Here is a 22,366-nt window from a genome sequence, read left to right on the forward strand (position 1 = left end):
AGGAGAAGAAGATGGAAAAAAAATTCAAGTCCATCAGTGTGTTTAAAGAGGTCCTTGGCCCTTGTTGCCGCATTCCCTATATGGCCAAACGCGCTCCAAACCGGTATTTATCGTTTCAATCCTATTCAGATCTGAATTTTTTTTTTCAATAACACTGACCGGTGTACACACACCACAACACAGCAGATTATACGGGATCCCAGTCATTGATATGACTGTTTTCGTCGTCCAGCTCAAAAACACCACACACATCCACGTCCTTGGCCGGGGAAAAAATCGAAAATAATCCGGATTTTTTTTCTCCATCTCCTCGAAAACCGATCATCTCTCGTTTAGGTTGAAGATAAATTGCGGGTGCCCGTTCAAAGAACTGGGAACCATTAATTTCTATTGCAACACCCGCAATGACGTAATATAATCTTGTAGATTTTTTCTCTTATTCTTTTTCTTCATCTCTCCGGCACAACCTTGAATAAAAAAAAAACTACTGTTGATTTATGTGGTCGACGGTGGTCTTCGCCCATATGGTCGCAGGACTTTGCCGTCGCGCCCAAGAAGTCTCCACAGCTCGGACTGGCATTTACCCACTCGTTACAGAGAAATTGCTGTTTATAAATATCACATATAGGGATAGTCGATAGACCGCTCCCAATAGCTGTCATGAGGGTTGACTATCTGTCGATCGTTGCCGGTCAAAAAGGTCGCATTCATCATTTTTAATAACAAAATAAAATAAAATAAACTACGTCTTGTTCTAAAATTATTTCTAAAAAAATTCAATTATTTTTATCTATGTAAAACACTCGGGCCTGGCCATTGATCACAAAATATCAACGTTACAAACATGACTGTTTGCTGTCCCTGACCCTAGGTTTTGTGTACATTGTGTATGGGTTTGTTCCCAAACTTACCGAGCAAAATATATTTTTTAAACTCGGTAAAATCGCTGTACTTTTTGAAATTTTATACTGTGTAATATATTATCTGTGCAAGTGCCTCGGAATTATAATGAGGGTCGATGTCTTCTGTTGTTGAGACGTGTTGGTGGGAGAGGGGAAGCAAACGCCCACTCGGTTTTGGCTTTATTAAGAGCTACTTGAATTATGTGCGCGGTACGACCGGATTGAAAACGATTGTCTTATACACTGGCAACAAATTTTTCCAGAATCAAACTTGAGCTGAACATTGAATGAATACCGCAAGCAATATTTGTAGTAATTAATTTAGCGTTTGCCGTTTTTCATGCATTTATGATTTGCGACAAACTTTTTAAACTGTGCATTGTTATATTAATCGATCAACTTACAATACAACATAATATGGGTGGGTAGGTATATACAAGGAACATTTTTTTTTGTAAAAATAAAGCTACATTACTACATTTTAAACGCCGAAATTTAACATTTTCTACTTATTTGATACTAGAGCAAGTAGTGAACAATTTCCAAAACATTCTTGCATAGAATTCCTTGGGAATATCCTTTCTCCTTACCTAGGAAAAATGTGAAGCTGCGGGTTCACTATCATGACGGTTTGCCGATAGTTTACGATTCGACTTGACGGATTATATACTTCATATAGAATTCTATTTTTGTATCATCGATTTGTCCACCTCTTTGGTTCTCTTTCGGGAGAATCGTGCCGAAGACATCTGCGCAACGTCCGATTGTTGACTGGTGGTTTTGCTTTTGCGTTATATATTTTTGTTCTTTATTTATTGTCATAGTCAACTGTCGGACACGAGCTCATCAGTTCTAGCGTGTAGTGTTGGTGTATAATACGATGCTGCCGGCTTAGGATTTCTTTACCACAAACGGCATTTGAATTGTGATTATGCAATTATATATACCGTATAGTTGTGTATGTGTGTTACTGATAAATCTGAATCGTGAACGCGATTTCACCGCTGTGTGTGTGTGTATGTGTAAAATGTATATGAAAGGTCATCCGAGGATGACCCCTCCGGGTAAGAGGGCGGACCGCGCAGAGCCCATGCATAACCCACCGTGGTTAATCTGGTGCACGCGGTCACTTTCGCCCGGCCGGCTCCAAAGACTGGTTTTGTATATTATATTGTATATATAATACAGACAGTAATGGTTTCGTTTTATGATAATAATATTATTATTACAACGCCGGCGGATTCTATTAATTTCGTTTCCTGTCGGTGTGAAAAACCGATCAACGGCACAATTTACCCATGTAACATCTGCGGAATTCGTTTCGAGGGGATTAAAAACTTTATTAACAAAATACCTCCAATATTATTATACCGTTGTAAAATAGATAGTCGAGAAAGAGCGGCTTAAGTACAAAACAAAAAAATGTCCTGTGCTTATTGTAACATTTGGCACGCGGCCAGAGACATGCTGTATAATATTGTATGTACCTTAACGCGCGCACAATAGAATTTTTTTACCTTCGCCCCACATTGCGCACACGCGCTCTATAATGTATGTTATAACCCAACGACACCCAAAGCTATTACGATAATCCCTCGGGGGGGCAATACTGTTAATTTACGACGCCTAGCTACTTAAAAACGGTTTGTCGTGTACATATATGTGTAATTGACCTTTATTTGTGTATTGAAATATACGTTTTATTTGAAAAATAAATCCCCTCGCGTGTAGGTTTGGTCCGGTCTCGGTAATCCGTTAATCTCGACCCAGGCCGTATTACTACAATGTACAGATCAACACATGTAAGTGTAGCTATAAACAGTGAAATTCACCGATATCACGTGTTAAATTTATTGGGTTTTTATTGTAATGTCGCCTACAAACTATGTTAGTTTCACGGTAGCCGGCGTAGTACGTTAGAAGAACCGTCTAACTCTGAAACGTGTAAAAGAAACCACCCGCATTCTATACATTAAGCTTTACACGAAAATGACGAAAAAAGAAGACCAATGAAAAGTAACTTAAACCTTTGTTGTTGGCATTTTGTGCTATCGTACATCCACTAAAGACGCTAACAAAAAACTTTCTGTTCGCCAAAGCGCCAGTCGCTGTATTTTTTCTACAACAACGATCTTACTAAAAGTTTTAGCAAACTTCGTTAATTTAACTCGTTTACGGTAAAATATCGTTCATTGTTTAAAATCCGGGTCGATGTTCGAAGCGTTGTATTAATCAGTGACTTGAAAGGCCAAATAAAAATTATCCAGAACCTTATGGAAAATACAAACATCGAAGCTCATTAGAACGAGATGAATAAAATCGTTCCTGATGACGATAATTAGAACAATTCGAGCCGGTCAGCTAATAAGGTCGTATGTTATGTGCTTATGAAATTGTGTACCTAGGAAGATGCCTTCGTTGAATAAATGGCTTCATCGATCACAAAGCTAATAAATGATGTACATGAATCAAACCGTTTGTGTGTTTACACTTTGAAAGACAAACAAAGTCAACGTCGCGTCGGCCTAAGTAATATTGTACGGACGATTGCATTTCGTATCCTTTGGCGGTACGGTCAAATCTTATAAAACTGTACAACTGCTCGTTTCCTGTTTGCATCAGCATGGAAACTAATAAAACCACAGTAATCCGTGGAAAACCCGATAGACATTTTATTTGACGGGGCTTTTTTTCCTTTGAACCAGAGCTGGCAAAAAACTGAGGATGCTTTCACTTTCTTGACCTATTTAAGTCGTGTTTTGGTATGCGTACACCCAAAAACCTATATTTATATGTATATACTAAACATTTGCTGGGATTAAAAAACAGCTAGGGCTTAGAATTTTTTTTTCCCAACTCTTGTCTCAATGTAATCGAGATCAAAGGTCGGTCGCGTGTGATTCGCGCCAAAGCATCGGCATGATGTGTCGTGTGTTGCTTACACAATTAGTAAAGCTTTCGGTACCTAAATGCAAATTACGGTGTGAGTATTTCGATGGTCGCTATGTATAAGTATATAAGTGCATTACGTCGACGACGTCGTGTGTACACAACACGGACACGGTCGAGTTGGCTGGTAACGTGCACGTGTTGAGTCTGGATGGAAGGGGCGGCGTGGAGAAGGTCGTGGTTCTGGAGCTATGTAGACGAAGACAAAATTATGATAATGAAATAAATAATAAAATCTAACAACGAAATGTACATAAACTGTTATGCATTCGCATGTATGCAAGTACTTACCGATGTCGGAGAATAACTGAACTGAAATATAATAGTAATAATAACAATCATAACCCGTTATGTACGGTTCACATGTCGAAACGTACCTACCTATACAGTACTCTTCCTTCTTGAGCCCAGGCACTATAAAAATAAATAATTGCGGTATTTCTTCTTAATCTTCACAATGCACTGACATTTATGCTATATATACTATGTGTAATTGTTTGCTACTCTTTTGATGCACCAAAATACCCAAAGTAAAACATGGGATGTCAGACCAAACGAACATATTTAACCAGAAAAAGTGGCATGTTACTTTGAGAAACTCAAGTTCTAACCCAAGGGACGACAGTCAAAAAGGAGATGAATACAAACAACAAATTAAATAACAATACAATTTTAAAAACAATAATATAATATACTAAAGTGTCAATCAAATAAAGTAGTTACTGGAAATTTGAAAATGATGGATTGACATTTACGGTGTAAGGGAATGTTGGCATGTCAGGAAGTATTATATTATAAAACCGTGTAGCGTAGAGGACTTCTAAAAGTTAACAGCTTTTCGAGGAATGATCTTTCTGCAGTGCAGGTATTGTTTCTTGAAGTACACAAACTAAATTGGTTTCAAATCAATAACTACAAAGATCATGGGGAGGAGAGTGCTCAATTTTCAGAACAAATGCGATAGAATACCAAAACTTTCTATGAACCCTCAGTTAACGACTATGAAAAAAGACCAAAATATAAAGGTAAGGACACATTATTATGTATTTGGACATCGTGGACTGTTAAGACTTATATTATTATGGAAGAAAAAAGCTATAGAGCAAGACCACGTTTGAAGTACATAGGAGATAAATCGTGATTGAATAACTATGTGATTCGTGGGCAAGCAATATACAAGAGTAGATAATTGCTGTAAACTAATATACGGATAAAACACGAGTAACATAGAGAGAGAGACAGGCGATCAGAAATCCTTCTTAATATTTGCTTTATATTATTATGATGTTAAACAGACCGTATTGTGTGTGAACTCAAGACGTCAGACAATAATATAATTATTATGTCCGCTTATTAATGACCTAAATGTACAACAACAAAAAACGTTAACCGCTTGTTGGCATAATAATAATAATTATTATTATCAACATCGTTGTACAGTAGAATAATAACGAGAACAAGGAGAAAAAGAGAGGTTGGCCGCGTGCCCCGCTTGAGCTTGTAAACGGCTGCGACCCGTGTAAAAGTGTGAAGAGAACGCGAAATTCGTTGGCTTTTAATTAACATTAAATAAATAATATAACTTTAACGATATTCGAGCCTTGGTCTTATGTAAAGTATGCGTTTGTTTTGTAATGTGTACAACAAACGAGGGGATCGCATGGCATTTGTGTGTTCATTGTAGTAGAGGCATATACAGCCAGCCGGTTTATCGGTATTCCTGTGTAATTAATAGCAGCTCTATTCGAACATGATATTGCTGTCTCCCGGCCAGAGCCGGAGTCTCTAGCTTGTATAATCGTTGTTATGCGCTTGTATACATAATCAAACAGCCTTCTAGTCGTATTAAATATCATATCCGTTCGCGTCAAAAAATGTGTTTTGGAACTTTTGTAGAATAATATACTTCCTAACCTACCCGGACGAGTTTCGTTCTCGCTGGACCGAAAAAAAAAATAGTAGCCGTGGCTGAGAATTATAACTCGTTTTCAGAGGTTTACACTTTACTCCAACTGATTTTTAAATTGAACGACGATTTGAAAAAACGCATTATCTGAATACTGCAATGTGTTAGGCAAAACATAATCATTGTTACTAGCATAACGTACGATTAAATTGTATTTATCGCATTTTATCTATAACTTGTCAAAACCGTGTGAAAGAAGTCTCAGGAGATGCACTTTTGTGAGTAAAAGTCATGCTGAAAAGATAAAGCTATGTTAAAACTTATGTTGTCATGTGCTATCTTCTATGATGAATATCCTATAACTGAAGTTTTCAAAAACTCGGTAAAAAAAAATTTGTCAAAATTTAGATAAAGTCGTGTACTGTTGTAACCCCAAATTTGTTGAGTTCCTATGAACAGGGTATTTCTTGAGGCATGTTGTTGTACTCAACTGATTAGCCAATTATCTAATTACAAACCGTCGTAACCTTGAGTAATCGTGGATTGGATTTCTAACTCTGATATCGGTTCGGTCCGCACCCAGATTCTACTTAGTATACAGTTTAAAAGCAGTAAAAAAGAACATTAGCATAACAAACACCGGCGAAGACTATTGCCACGAGGAAAATTACCGTTGTAGTGAGACGATTAGAAGCGATCGAAAATAAACTATGTCATTAGTCATAAAACCTTGAAAAACGCGGAAAGGCAAAACAAAAAAAAACCGGACATACGGATGCGTCGTAGCGGAGAAACTTTCTGCGTACACCTCATTCGACCTGTGCCTGTTCTGAATATTTGCTGAAAAACGTGCCGATTGTGTGATGTCTTATTTATCGTTGTCGTATATTTATATAACAAATTGGTACAGTTATTCGGACGAATACATTCTGCCTTACTAAAAATCGAATTATCGTCTACGCGCTTTTATCCGGTTTTTTTTTTATAGAGATATTCGTTTTTTTTCACCCGTCGCGATTTTACGCCAAAACCCGTTTCGCTGTTTTTTTTTACAATTTGTTTGTAAATTTTTTTATGTTGACCGATAACGATTAAAATATATTGTAGTGTTGGGTCGACGAAATTGAGTTTCTCTATGAGCTCGCTTGTTTGTTTATTCAGTCATAACGGAACGTGCGAGCGAGGGCATGAGGACACTCCGGTCGATGATTTGACATAATGCGTCCGGCGAATGATTTTATTGATTAAACGACAGCTAAAAAAAAAACCCGGGCCATAAAATCCGGCTGATGACTGTGTTGTGTGCGACGGCGAAAATATAATAACGGTTATTAACCGAAAACGTGTTTTAACTACCGTCGGCCAAGCATATTATGCGATGAGCCCAAGTACACACACTCGAAATATGAATTACCGGTTTAATGGGCCGATGCGTATCGTTGACGATAACGTATACCGTTAACAAAAACAACATAATAATAATATTATACACGGGCGGCATACCGACACCACCAACTCCGCCTACGCCCCGCGCCTTAGGTGTTGGTCGGTGGTAATTAACAACGGCCACAGTCGCGTATAGGAATTTTCTTAAACAGACAATGCAAAAACTAAAACGCAACGCTAGTTGCTCGGAGCTGATATTTTAACGGGTACTACTCGACTATGTTGATATTCATGTGTAGGTCTACAAAGTCAAAATCATTTGATAGCAAGACCCGCGCCTAAGTCAGACCAAAACCCTGTCCCGGCGGTCCACCGATCGGTCACGGTGGCGACCGACAAAAACTCAACAACCTTCCACATTTCGTTTGCCCCGGGGGCGTCGGGTCCGTTATAGCTTTCTTGGAACCCTATTTTTTTCATTGTCGTTGGAACCCCCTCGGGACGCCCCGAGCTCCTCGAAACGGTAAAAAAAAAATCACAACAAAGACGATGAAATGGAAAAATAGAAACTATACACTTCGTTGCCATTGTGTGTATGCAGACCACGGCCGCCAACACCTTCCAGAAAAACAGTGCTCGTGTATAATAATATGTGTATCGAAAGAATTTCCATTGTTGCGTCCTTAATGACACAACAGCATTGCTAAACCCGAGCCGGCTTGGAGACGGTTACTTATCGAAAGTCAACGCCGGAGGAGATGTTGATCAACTCTCGGCCGGAACGACACTGGTGTTACGCGGACGTTCTCATTGGTCGAGATGCAACCCGAAGACGACCGAACCTCCGCAATCACACGACGATGCTTGCACAACCGTTTTATCACTATTTTGAGAGTATTAGCACAGAATAAACAGAAAAGAAACTATACATTTTTTACATGAACTCTTATGGGACAAGATAAAATCATGTCCGACATCTTGAACTTGACATCAGAAATGGACAGTGCCGGTAGATGTAGGGAAATTCTTATTTTTCGTTTATTCCTGCTAAACTGTTCACTCGATAACGTGGAAAATGGTGACGACATTTTTATCGGCGTAGGACATTTAATAAATGAACAGTGTAGCCATGAATCGCATAAAAATGAAAAATAATGAAATATCTGCGTTCTGGCATCACTGCCTATTTCTTTCTCGATATATCTGATCGTTTTTTGATAAACTCTAAGATTCCCTTCTGTTTGTTCTGTGGTATTAGAAACAAGCGAGATGTGATTTCAGATCTAGATTCGTTCGGTTAGTATGTTTTCAACTGGTTTCGTTATAGAGACCGAGTAGTTGTATTAACGATGGGGGATGCACAGTGTCTGGTGTGTATATCTTAACGTTTTAACATGTTTGCTTTTGGTTAAGTGGTATGGCTTAAAGTCGTGTTTCAGTCTAAAGGTATTTCCCCCGTTAGAACGTTTTGGCACAAGAAGCTCTTTGGTCGTCAGTCCTTCTTTAGCCGGGGTACCGTTCGGGGTTTACTATGGCATACAATGACCTTGCAGTGTCGTTGTACTTACTCGGCGAGATATTAACATCAACTTCGGCATTCGGCTAGGTCGTACGTGGTACACGTCTATTGTGTACACTGTATAGAACTGACGACGCGGGCTTGTGTCGGATCTCTTTTGGACCCCTCGCGTTTCATTCTTCGATTCTGGGAATACCGTTAAAAATGATAAAAATAACGTTAATTACGCTGCACTATAATGCAAAGATATCGCTCGCTCGCTGTTAAAACACCAACTCGACGGGGGGGATACTCGTTGCCCCCGGGGGCGTTGTCTTCTACTGTTGTAATTTCGACGATGACAATAATGAAACCGATTGAGTTATTGCCACGGGCGCGACGAAGGCGTAAGCACAGACATACGGTAATGCTTGCAATGTGCAATAACTTGTGGCCGTTGCTTGACGGTCGCTGAAGAAAACGGGCGCCATGACGAGACAAATACGCACAACGATATCCACGGTCACCGTCTCCTCTTCCTCTGGAGCTCGCCCTATGTGTATATTCATTGGAATTATATTTAACTGGATCGGCGTCACTCGGTTGTCTGCGCCTAAACTGTAAAACTTGTCTACATGAAGTTGTCGTTGACCTTTGGCAGTCTGCAGACGATATAAGTCTTACCGCACCGTGTGAGATGCGCTAACCAAGCATATCACATACAACCGTAGAGTGCGTCGGTGGGCGTGTGTGTGAGTCGACCATTGTGCAACGGTGGTCGTTTTATTGCGACCGGGGTAAAGACGTTAAACCGATAGAGAATATAAGAACCGTGGTTCGCGCGTGGGCCACAGGATCAAAAAGAGAGAGATGAATGATGATCATTATAATATTTATATACACACACACACACACACACACTGAACTTATTTGTCGCCGTTGTAATTTATATCGATCCGTCCGTCGTGTTGTCGGAGGTCGAGGACTGAGAGTCTGTCAAAAAAAAAATTATATAAACAAACTGATGTAGTAATTTAAGCGTGCCCGTGATATAATCCGAACGACTTGATGGTTATCGCCAGGTATCGGAGACGGCTTCTGGTCGTTGGCTGCCGACCCCGGGGGATGATAGGTCAAAGAACCCGGCGCATTGTTTACAGGATGACCCGAATCTTAAAAAGGCACGCGCTTCTTCTATTCACTGCGATGGGCGGCGGCACCGCGTATAACATTGTAGTGTTCGAACGGTGAGTTTGTGTGTATGTGTATGTAATAATATGTTTTCTCGTTCTTTTCTCTCTCTCTCTCTCTCTTTTTTTTTTTTTTATATATTCTTTCCCTCCGTTTTGTATACATAATATTCTTCTCCTATACATCTACTTTGATTAGAGATGCGAGTACACGACGTTCCTTGACCTCCGGAGACACCATTGTCGTCTGGGACGGTTAATCTGGATGGAATCTCTTGTGTTCCCAACAAACAAGACCGCTCGGTAGGGGTGCCCAACAGACTGCCGACGGCCCCCGCGTTACCGGGTACAGTAATTCCCCAGGGATACCTTATACGGTTTATTGTTTTTTTATGTTATTGATGTTGTGTTTTGTTGTTTCACACCAATTCAATTATACTAACGCGCCAATAATAACCGCGGCATACGAATACGATTCTAATTATAATATTACATTTGTAGTTGCGGTTTTCTAATCGATAACGAACGGCGGGTATGGATTTTTCTTCTTCGCTTTTGGCGTTTAGTCGTTTTTCGGAGAATCTGGGTTTGAACCAAGAAGTCAATAACCGCCAATATTCGAGTGCAAATCTTGCACAGCCAACGCGATTGTGTCCGCGATTCTATATAATGAATATTTAAAAAAATTGATAAAATTGGATGTTAATTTTTTCGGGTAGTTGTTGAACTTGGGGTGGAGGGAGAGGACATTTAACGTAGGTACCTTATGCAGTCGGCTAATCGAAATCAGATAACCAAAAAAATGGCTTCAAAAATATTAGATCTGTCTGAACCCCAATTTTTCGATTAAATATCAAACATTTGTCGGGGTGTGTTTAGATATTTTTTTGCCAATATTGATTAGTTAAATCCTCACCATCAGAGGACTAAACGAAGGCATTTGTGTCTGCCTTCGAGCGGAGTGCTCGTAGTAATAAAGATAATTTTCACGCCCACGCATTCATTTACAAACGCTGGGGAGTTGAACACGAAGTCTAAGAAATTAAAACTTTACACTAAGTACTTTCACACACACATACATACTCACTCACTTATAATAACGTAATTGAATAACTGACTACTTGTTCGCGGAGCGTTTAAACAATTTCTCGTTAGCCAATTCCGTCCGAACGAGTAGGTAGTAGTAGTTGAGCACGGTAACAAAATTTAATAGTCTTGACGTTGTTAAAACAAATTCTCCTTAGCCGAACGGCATTGGCTCTGAAAAGCGAAATTAATTAAAAATCTTCACCGTTATTGCCGCCTCACTTGGTATACATGTTATGTATATTATGCATAACTAACTTCTCTTCTCTTCTTTATTTTTTTTTTACTTTACCCTTTCCCATATAGTTCCCAAAAAAGTGTTTTTGTCGAGTTGATATTTTCTGCGAATCGTGGGCAACAAGTCCGGGGGTCGTCTCGGGTAATTTAAAAATATTGTTTTACTACCTAATACGGTTGCTTATTTATTTGGTAGGTTGTAAAAAAAAAAACAAGGTAAATTGAATGTAATAAACATTATTGGAATCCGACAAACCTCCCTAAATAGACGGGCCACCGCTACTGAGACAAAACAAATTAGGTAACGCGCATTTTGACGGTTCTCTGCCTAATATTATTATATATTTTAATATATATATATGTACACGATTTTTCATTTTAATCCTAAACGCCGTCTCGTTTAAGTATTTTATATACCGACGGGGTATGTGTAATGACTTTTTTTTAAAGGTTTTGTTTAATTTTTTTTTATCCGGGATTTCTTTGTATTGTTGTCGAATCTTCTGCTGGTGTGATCGATTTTGAACGGCGCGCGTTAGTTATACTTAATCCGTTCTCGTCAATCACCAGTTATGTCAGTGTCGTCCACACGTCGGCGGTAACGACTGAGTGCTGTTCTGATGGCCTATACAAAGAACATAATATATTGTATGCCGAAGAATAATAGTATAGGTAATAGACGAGAATGGTACTTGTGCAATCGAAGGTCGTCTATTATTGCCGGATGATGTGGCTATTGGTTTTTCTCGTTTATGATATAATAATGTAAATGCAAATGTAAACGTTTGATTTTTCGAATCGAGACGTCGGTAAATAACGCGTATGTTTTTTAATTGCGTTATTTCATAGTGCTTGATAAAATATTTATACATCCACACTGGATGGACAACTCCAATGACATCAGTCTATGAGTCACAACGCAGTAGAGCGTTATATTTTTCATAAATTATACAGCTAAACAACATCAATAGAATACTAATTACCAGTTCGCTGAGACTGTAGTCTAGGATAGACGGTTTCTCGGTGGTGTAAGTCAATCATCTTGAAAATATATAACATAATTTCCCAACGTGGCAATTCGAATTTCTCTATGGAATAAGTAAAATTTGATAAAGAAAAAAAGAACCCTGTAGCTCAGGCTTTGGGTTAAATTTGATTGGGTTGAATTAGGTTAGATGCGCCGATGAATTTTTGTGTATAAAATTAATGAAGTGGTTGTTGAAGAATTGGATTAATGACCACTACATATAGTTCAAAGAAAAGGTAACTAAAGGAAATGTGATTTTGGAAATTGATTTGATATATTAGACGGTTTTAGTACTTGGTTATGGGTGTTATAATGTCCACTAACATAGGCCTAGCTAAAGCAGGCAGCTCCGAAGTTAAGTTATTTTTTTTACCGGGATTCTGTGAAAAATTAAAAGGTTTTTAGGGGTCGGAACTTCCCAAGCCGACAAACTCTGTCTACTCTGCGATGTGCTGCCATCCATCTGGAGTCTAATATATTCGTTTACGAATTGCCACAAACGGAACGAACGTACCATTTTTGGAGATTGTTTTTGGGAGATGAGAAGCCTTAAACGGTCGTAGATTAAAGTGTATTAGGGTGACCCAGTGCCCTCCAATTCGTCGACGATTACTATCACTGCGCTGATAATGTATATATGCTCATCCTTGTGAGTCACCGCCAACCGAGAGCTTATACCATATTGTTATTCCATTCACCGTACACGTTTATTTTTGCTTCTTTCAAATAATATTATTAATGTTTGAACAAATGCGGCTGTGTAAACGGAATTAGTCGAGTCGCAACGAGATTTCCGACCTTGCCAGAGGTCGTCATCTTAGGACACCGTGCGGGAACTCCCTGTGCACGCGATAGCCGGTTCATAGGCGTTTTGTAAATGACCGTTAGTCATATGAGATAGTACTGCGAATCGACACAAAACCCTATCGGTTAGGATTTTGTATTTTTTTTTTTTTTTATTCAACCGCAGCAGCGACATTGTGCAGTAGAATATGTAGATATACACTGTCAACCGTGTACTGGCAACGACAGCGCGTTATAATATAATTATATGCGTACGTACACACACATAAGACTATTATTATGGTGTGCCGTTTGAATGCGTGCATTGTGTTCTGCTAATAGCACGAGTCCGAGCTAATTAATGAGTGTATTTGGCCGTCACAAATACGACGGCGGTGACCGTCCATTGTGGTGCAGCAGAGCCGCTTGATTATCGTCAGATCGGCGTTTCCCGAACCCTCGCCTGCATCCCCTCGATCAGAACTCCTTTGGCTCAGGTGTGCGCTCAGGTAACAATGAATAAAATACATTGTTCACCAGTTCTTGCAAAACGTTATGTGATTGCTTTTCGCAATGAATACCGTTGTTCTAGTTTACCAGAGTTGGTTAGAAATAAGCCCGAATCAAAACCAAGCAGATCTTTGGTGTTCAACCGAAAATTTGGGTACGGGTTTTTAGGTATACTCAAAAAAAATTTAGGTTTTACCTAGATTTGTTAGGTACGTTTTGTCATTTTAGTTTAAAACGTAGACCGTGTTACGATTAACACGAGGTCGGCTCGATATAAGTCACATAGATAGGATGGTTTATTTGCTCTTTTTTATATTGGCGAGACACAGACAAAGAGTATAGAATCGTTCGTGAATTCATCGTGTAAGTGGAGTGTCTCCGGAATCATTGGCGGAGATCAAGGGCTTTGGATTCTAAAAACCTTATAATTAAAAACTAGTGCTGCATTTATTTTTATTTGAACAAATCTCTCACCTAAAAAGTAAATGTAGGTATTTTAAAAAGTACTAATTTTAAGTTTTAAGGATTTTAGTATCTCAAGCCCCGGTGATCTCCACCAATGTTCGGAATGGAATTGTTTTGCAAAGACAGTGCTTATCGCTGAATACTTTTAAGCAATGCTCGTAGACAACGACATGGTGAACCGTAGAATATTATGGTGAACCGTCTTTCTAAAGTATGTCCACGTCAGCTGTCGGATAACAAACTAAATTGCTGCGATGCCGAAGATCTTTGCTAAAGCGTTTGGCAAAATGTGAATTGTTTATCGACTAATGTTTGGAGTTGCTGGCTGGCAGACCAGCAGCTAGTCAAAACTCCCCTTGTTGTACTTGGCGCTGTATATTGTCCGAACCCAATCAAAAAGTGATGATTGACAGCTAGGTATTGCGGTCGCCGCTGCTGGGTGGTTTTGGGTTTTGTGACAGCCGATCTTATCTCCAAACGATCGGATTTCTCTTGGCAAACTCGCGCGTATTTCTTATAATTACTTCTTACCGGGTCGACCGTCACTCGAATTGCCCGTGGATATACATAATAGTAATTGACCTAACGAGGTCTGTAACGCACACGGCGTTCCGGTTGGCGTAATCGGCAACGATAATATTATAATAATAACGGCGTGCCTTTTTTTTTTGCAAGAGTTCGGTAAAAATGTGGTTGATTTCAATTAGTCACGTTTTAATTGAACGTTAATGGAGCCCATAACAATGTACAGAGTAGGCGGTACTCTCGTTTTCTATATACTAGACAAGCCTCGGCTCGTTTGTGTGACTTTTTTACGGCTCATTGACCCAGCTATCTCGGTCGCCGCCGACTCGCTCGTTTAATGCATTACCGTGTGACAATAATTAAAAACACGGCCGACAGATTATCAATTGTTTATTGAGAACGTTTAAACAACCCGAACCGTTGATTTTACTAATCTAAAATCGACGACTCAACGGCTGTATGTGTGTCAACGAGAACAATTATTATTCTTGTTGTGTTGTTTGCAGTGCCATCACGTGGCAGATAAGGTACGGTAGAACTTAGGCACGGTGCTCATTACTTGAGTATGACTAAGCTTGATTCGCACCGGCTGTAACAATATTTCTACACGATAATAATAACTCATCTCGTCCGTGCGCGTTACATAAATAAAAAAACCGGTGCTATCCGCGACTGTTGTATAAGAACATGATAATAATATCATTGATGTGATCGGGTGAAGTTGTTGTACATTATATTTCCACCCCGGGCCGACTCAGGACCGTGATTTATCTATCAACCTAATCAAAAGACGCGGGGATGACACCACCGTCTGAACATTTGTTTGCCTTGTGTTTCGAGCCGAAGAATAGCACTGAATAGGAACAATTATTTCCACAAAGTAATTGTGCTATTGATTTTTCATCAATATCGCCTTGTTAAAAATGTCGGTTTTTTAATAGTTTTCAGCTTTTAATGTCCACGTCAAGTCCGTTGTTACTATTGTAAAAGTTTGCAATCATTATTGTGGTCGCGATAAAGTACAACCATTTGAAAAATGGTAGTCGCTAGCTGCTCTCGAAAAAATCGTATTAGAAGTTTTAATGGCAATACATTTTATCGATTTTAATTTATTATTAGCCACAACCAACAAAGAAAATACACGCGCGTGTAAAAGTAACGATTTAGTTTGGAAACTGTTAGCAACCGTTGTTTAATATTGTTAGTTTTATGTTGGAGTATTCACGTTAGTGTCTTATTGTCGGAAAATATAACTCACATCAATTTGCTGGCTCTGTTCAGCATTCGAGCATTAAAAAAATATATGAATTCCGACCTAACCTAACCTAACAAGTTGATACACAGGTTATACGAATTTAATTAGCATTTTCATAACTAACCTATGTTATGTTAAATATTATTTACTATTGTTATATTACTGGTTACTCTTGAAGTGTATTAGTGGTTGGTAAAATTTACATTTTTGTTAACAAAATTACAATTCATAGTCTTTTAAATATCACTATTGATAATTGGTACATTTAGGAAAGTATTCAAAAAACGTTTGACACTTGGTGCACGTATCAGTGTAGGTATCAAGAATTTTTAGTATAAGATATCAAGCAGGAGGTATCATGTATCTTACACCTCTATAAAATAAAAATAGATAAAGATTCGTTAGCTACCAAACGGTTACTGGGCTCAAATCAAAAAAGCCTATACTACCCAAATCGTTGTATAATAACCGTTGGATAGTTTTGGGTGTTTTTTTTTTATACATAAGAGGTCGACTGAGCGAAATGTCTCATCATTAACAGGACTACTAATCTGGCGCAGACGGCTAGGGCACCGCAGAGGTTAGGTTGTATTAAGTGTTGAAAATGCAAGTGACCGATCGTCTCTTCGACCGATTGGTTCGCTCTGACGCTGCTGCTGCTTATGGTCAGGCAATCCAGAGCCCAGGCCGGAATGCCAGTGACCCGAAGTGCTTTGATCTCTGCGTGTGTGCTCTCGGAGTATATATAATATCCAAGTGGACGTCGACGTCGTCGTCGGCGCAGCGGCGTCCTTGTATAAGTACCTTGGGGGCAACTTGTCCACTTTGTGCGTGTGTTGCATCGAACCGGTTCCCCTCCCTTTCCCTCCGCGTCCCGTCCCTCCCGAGCCGTGTGCGGATCCGCGGTTCCTCCACCCATCGCCGTTTATCCCTTCTCCTCTCTCGTTCAGCGGCGGCGGCGGCGGCCACCCGAAACCGGTTGCGGTAGTGGCGGCGGCGGGGATCTCTGCGGCTCGCGCACAATACACAACGCTCACATAATACACTCACGCAGTCTTCGTCGTCCGTCAACCGGTCGTCGTGTGCGTTGTTGCGCTTGCCGTCGTCGATGTTTCAGTGCGTGCGTTTGTTTTTTTTTTAATTTCCGTTTTGTGTTGTGCGTTACTTACGAAATCGGCATATATATTCTACGCTTTTGAACGTCGAGTCGCCGACCGAAAGCCAAAAATCGCTGGACCGTTGGATATTTTACAGTTAACGCGTAACCGTGTGTTGATCATGATGACGCCGTCGACGCGTCCGCCGCCGACGGACGGACCGTCTTGAACGTCGGTCGCGGTCACATATGAAACCGATCACGTTCGAAAATCTCCGGCGGCTGATCGGCGGCCGCCGGAAAAACAAGGACCGCAACGATCAGTCGCCGTTCAAGCGCAGTGAATCGTTCAAGCGGATATCCATCAGGAGGAACTATCTGGAGGGTCGCGGCCAGAAGGGAGGCAGGAATCCCACCAGGAAACATTTGCCACTCCCGGAGCCGCCGGTGGCGTCCGAGGGTCGCGACCGACAGGAGCCGGACGTCCAACGGAGGAGGTCCGTTACTCCGCCACCTCCGGCGTCGCCACAGCCGCCGTCGTCCCGTCGACCTACCGCCCGAGTACCCGAAGTGTCATCTGCAATAGCGGCGCCGGTCATCGATTACGGCGAGTGGATCCGGTGCATAAGAGCCGAAGAAGACCTGAACAACCTGAAGAAGATCGTTTCGCCCCCGACGCCGCCCAACAGATACTACAGGGACAGGTACAAGGAGCTGGACGACAGCAGCCGAGCCGACTCGGCTATCAGTCTGGGCCGCATATGGATGGACGCGCCCATGTTACCGCCGGCCGCGCCCCGTAGTCTAGAGTTGCCGGCCCGGCCGGTGACGGACAACGAGCGCCGGGCCCACCATTCGCTGGAGAGTGCCCTCAAGGACAAGCGCGATGACCGGCCCGTACCCAACCGCCGGTTCCACCGGTACCCTCACGTGGACTGCAAGTCGGCGTCCCGTTCGTCGATAGCCACGTCCACGTGCTCCGGCAAGGACTCCGGGTTCAGCGTGTCCGCGCCCGGTCTTTCGGACCCGCCCCAACCGTCGCGGCAGTTGTTCCGTAAAAAAGCGTCCAAACAGCGGCCGTCCGTCTCGGCGGCGCAACAACAGTACGTCTCGCCGTCCGTCTCGTCGCAAGAGCTTTACCAGGTCGTGGTGGCCAGGGCGCCGCTACGGCACCACCAACAGCTCAAGTTGGACCCGATGATGTTCGTTGCGCCCGAAAAACGACGTGCGACCGCCGTCGTCCAACCGAAGCGGCCGGTAGTCGAGATCCGAGACTACTGCGTGCCCAAGGACGCCCGTCTGGAATTGCAGGATGACGAGGATCAGCGACAAGAGCTGGAGGAAAGACTGTACGAGTCGATATCCAAGGGTCGTTGCCGGTGGCAGGACACCACGGACGACGCGGACACCGAAGACGATCGGACGGTCATCCCTAGAGTCGTTATATTCGCCGGTGCCGCATCTAATTCCAACGCGGCTGTCGCAAGAAACCGCGTCAAGAGGAAAAAGTCAGCACGACGCAACATCAAATATGTGGTGAAACCTGTCCGGAGGGCGCCGTCGACTGCGTCCCGGAAACCCAGCGTGGCCGCCAAAACCAAATCCGCCTGGATATCAAGTACGTCCCATCGCGCTCCACATTATCCTCGTGCTACCTTTCCACAGTTAATAATAACTCGAGATTTTGTTGATATTAAAAATCCCAAAAAAACTCATATTATTAGATTTAGTTTTTTTTTGTAAACTATGAACCTTTAAAAACTGTCTGTCGACTGTAGTAGTTGTTGGCAAATGGAACAAACGTAAATCAAATTTGTACATTTTTTTTGCAAACAAAACTTGCTCATTAGTCCAATTTGTTAAATGGTATAGCTATTGAGAAGGATGGTCAAAAAGTAGCGAATTAATGAATAATTATTCTATTCCATTCTATCCAAAGAACTAATAAATTTTTCCACTGAAGTGTAAGATTATAATGACATCAAAATGTATCCAAAAGCAAACTGTATTTCAAACAATATATACTGCTTAAATGCTGTAATCTCAAAAAATAATTATTTCTTGATTTTTTTTTTTACATTGATAATATGATTACAACTTAAATGAAATTAAAACAACAAAAATGACGGGCTCTACACGTTGGATAGGCCTTTTATTTAATTTAATTTTTAAATCATCTCTATTGTTTTATTCTAAACATTAAAATATTTTCTGTTCTCGATACAGCAAATACATAAAACTACGTCACTTCATTCGTTTGCAATTACCCCCCACTTAACTCCATAAGCACTATAATTATACATTTTTCCAGTCGGCTCTTTTGTCCGGTCTCTCGTTCTCGTCTTAACGTTTTTAATTGTCTTTTGACAAGTTTTCTCTCTCGGTCGTGATCGCAGCTCAACAGTCTTCTCCGCACAGTACATATAATATTATACTGTTTGACTACAAAACAAAAAAACGGTGTTTACTACGTTACGTTATTCTTAATCATCACTGACGTGTTTATTTACACGAACAACGCAATAGTGTTTGGTTTTTTTAAAACAATTTTTTGAGGTTTTCGGATACCGGCTGTTTTTTGGTAAAGCGATTTTGTACACTGACTGTTATGGCAAAGCGATTTCGTTTCGGTACAAAACCGACAACGGTTGGGGAAAAGGGTCGTTTTAAGGTCACAAAAATAATGTACCAGTTGACCAGTTGTTGTTATTATGTTACTACGATATGTCTGATTGTACATATTATGTTTGTATGCTAATACTACAAATAGTAGTCATTCCACCGGGGAAACTTGTAGTATTTTTTTGTTTTTAATATAAATATACATATTATGACTAATGTACATTTGTCGGTGTGTGTGTGTGTGTGTGTTTGCGCGTCAGAACGGGCTGTAGGACTTGAATACAAAACGGACGATAATGAATTTTTGATTAAAAGTCCATAAAAACAGAGCGAAACGCGAATAACTGGTTGCTCGAATTTTTGTAATTATAGTTTTCATATATATATAGACAGATTTGCCGGTTGTCATACCGACGGTAATTACAGTTTGTTGGGCGCATAAAGAATGTGTGTATGTAATTCATTGATCGATTTAATACCACTTTTTTCTTTCTTTCAATAACGTCGTTGTTTTTTTTTTTTGTGATAATATGTGAAGTCGCATCAGACCACACATCTGACGGACGGGTATATTATTATATTTACAACACTCTGTTTGAAATATTGTTTTACGGATCTCTTTGTCGGTTTGAATTTGTGTATTAACCCTTAAAGGGTCGAATACAAACCGTGTCATTCTGTACATAAATCTCAAGACTCCCATCTGCGGTTATGCATAGTTTATACACAGAAATTATGTAAATCAATATAGTAAAAAAAAAAAAACCCCCCATTGTCGCGTCTGGGAACCTTGAAAACGTTAGCAATCATCGATTTCCAACTGGATCAAATATCAACAGACATAACTCACCCTCTCTCTCTCTCCGCCGGTAACCCCGACGGCTTTTTATATTATTATTGTTTATTGTAGGGTTGGCCGCCGGTGAAGTGGAAATAAGGAGCATTTTTGTTCTTGTGACGAAAAAACAAAAACCGAGAGTATAATATAGATATTTTTTTTTTTTTGACGACCTTTTCCCCATCGTCGTCGTTCTCCGTCATTGATTTCTGTGTACCCGCGGGACCCTGTATAGCTTCCCTGTTAGCATTACCTCCCGAGCAAGTATGTGACGGAGCCAAGAAACAACAGAGGCTCCCACGGGGGGGGGGGATGTGTGATGACGCCGATCATGGTCGGTAGACTGTAACCGCGGAGGTATACTTACAATAATATGTTATTAACTCTTTTTCGTGTCCGTCCTCGGTACTGGTTTAGTCTGTACCGGCAGACCGTTGCCCTCTAAATTATGGGTTTCGACCACGGCGATAATGATGATAACATTTGTCGATCGGATCGATAGTGTATTATACAGCCTATACTTACTATGTATACGTTTTTTTTTTTATCATAACTTCTTTAACGCTACTCGTGTTTTGCTTGGAATAATTATTCAATTTACGAAGCGTTTTTTTTTTTTTTTTCGGAGGTCACAGTTTGAGTAGTCGTATATAAAAACATATTCGACCATTTGCAACGGTATAACAAGTTTGGTATTTGCTACAATCTGAGTACAGTATATAAAAAAAAACGTTTTGCTTACTTTGCGCACAGTAGAGTTGCGCAGAGGTTTAATTCTATTCGGCGAATTGTAAAAATATTGACGGCATCACGCAGACAATTTTTTTAAATTTATAAGAAATACCTTTAAAAAAAATTAAATTTCGGTATAAATGTGATTAATGAACATGAAATTACTTGAAAACATATTTATTTAGAAAATCGAACGTAGTATTATTTTTATTTCTGGCCAAATGTAAATAGATTCTTTTATTTTCCTTGATGTAATTGAGTTTGCATTCATAATTAAATGTTTATTTATAAACAACGAATAATTTATTCGTTGTTTATTTTCAAACAATATATATTCAGAATAAATTTATTTTGACGTTAATGATCAAACGTTTTCTATTTATTGTTATTTTTTAAAACAATCATTTTTTCATTACAATCATAGATTATGACGAGGAATAACAAATTACTATCAACTATAAAACTAGTTGTTCATTAATTCTTATCAAATTACTTATATTAAATAACCTATTAAATTTGAATATGTATAGATTAATATTTATCTTGACCAACTCTGCTGATATTATATTAATGTAATACCAAAAAATGTACAATGAGCTTGTGATAAATAAAATGGAGACTTTTAAGGCATTTTGGATTAGTTATGTGGCCGGATGAGTTGGAAAAGGGCAACCAACAGACGTGTTGTTACACCCCTTAGCTTCCTCACAATTGTATAGTATTATGGGTCTGAAATACATTGAGAAAAGTTTGCAAAAAAATCCAATCCGAAAAATATCTAACGTTTATTGTGAACTAATTTGTTCCCAAATTATATACCCGAGTTTTCGCCAACTCTGTTCTTGAGAGAAATTTGTATTTCCGCCTTTACGTTCCAATAACGACGTGTCCTCGTGCCGGTCGTCCTAATGCGTTAACAATTATTATTATTTTACTAGAAATATTTTAGCAACTATAATAATAACTTATACACTGTCATCTAATGGTTTTTGTGTTTTGTTTGTTTCAGGTAAGTCACGGCAACGGACCATACTCTATTAGACCCTCTTCGCCATTACGGAGTTTATAATATTGCCTATGCACAACAATAGTGAGCACTCAAAAAACATACATTTTTACTATTCAACAAATAGTTTTGAACGTTTGATTCTGACTAAAAATTTATGTTTTTCGAGTTGTGTCACATTTTTGTGCATATACGATACGTGTTGAACGATTAAACAAAATATATAGACTAAGACAGCAGGACTCACGGTGAGTCTGTTGACGCCATCGCTTATTTTAGAACTAATATGTGTAATTGTATAATAATAATATTATTTCAATAATAACAATAATAATGGCAAATGTCAGTACAAG

General features: G+C 39.9%; 1 protein-coding gene across 5 annotated transcripts in view; it reads left to right on the forward strand.

Moving 5' to 3' along the window:
• The window catches only part of LOC126847118 (disco-interacting protein 2), a 131,235-nt gene that overhangs the window by 45,782 nt on the left and 63,087 nt on the right, over positions 1–22,366 (forward strand). For 3 of the 5 annotated variants that reach the window (XM_050587194.1, XM_050587183.1, XM_050587203.1), the window contains exon 1: positions 16,781–18,433. The exons of the other annotated variants lie outside the window; for them this stretch is intronic. In XM_050587194.1, the coding sequence (XP_050443151.1) occupies positions 17,065–18,433 (1,369 nt within the window). In that variant the 5' untranslated portion in view covers positions 16,781–17,064. Of the gene's footprint in view, positions 1–16,780; positions 18,434–22,366 lie in introns of those variants that run through there. 5 annotated transcript variants of the gene reach the window in all.

This window comes from Adelges cooleyi, unplaced genomic scaffold (assembly GCF_023614345.1).
Source record: "Adelges cooleyi isolate 19-005CV unplaced genomic scaffold, UGA_ACOO_1.1 ACOO_flye_CR_arks_rails_tigmint_CR_PRNA_108, whole genome shotgun sequence".
NCBI classification, from domain to species: Eukaryota; Metazoa; Arthropoda; class Insecta; order Hemiptera; family Adelgidae; genus Adelges; species Adelges cooleyi.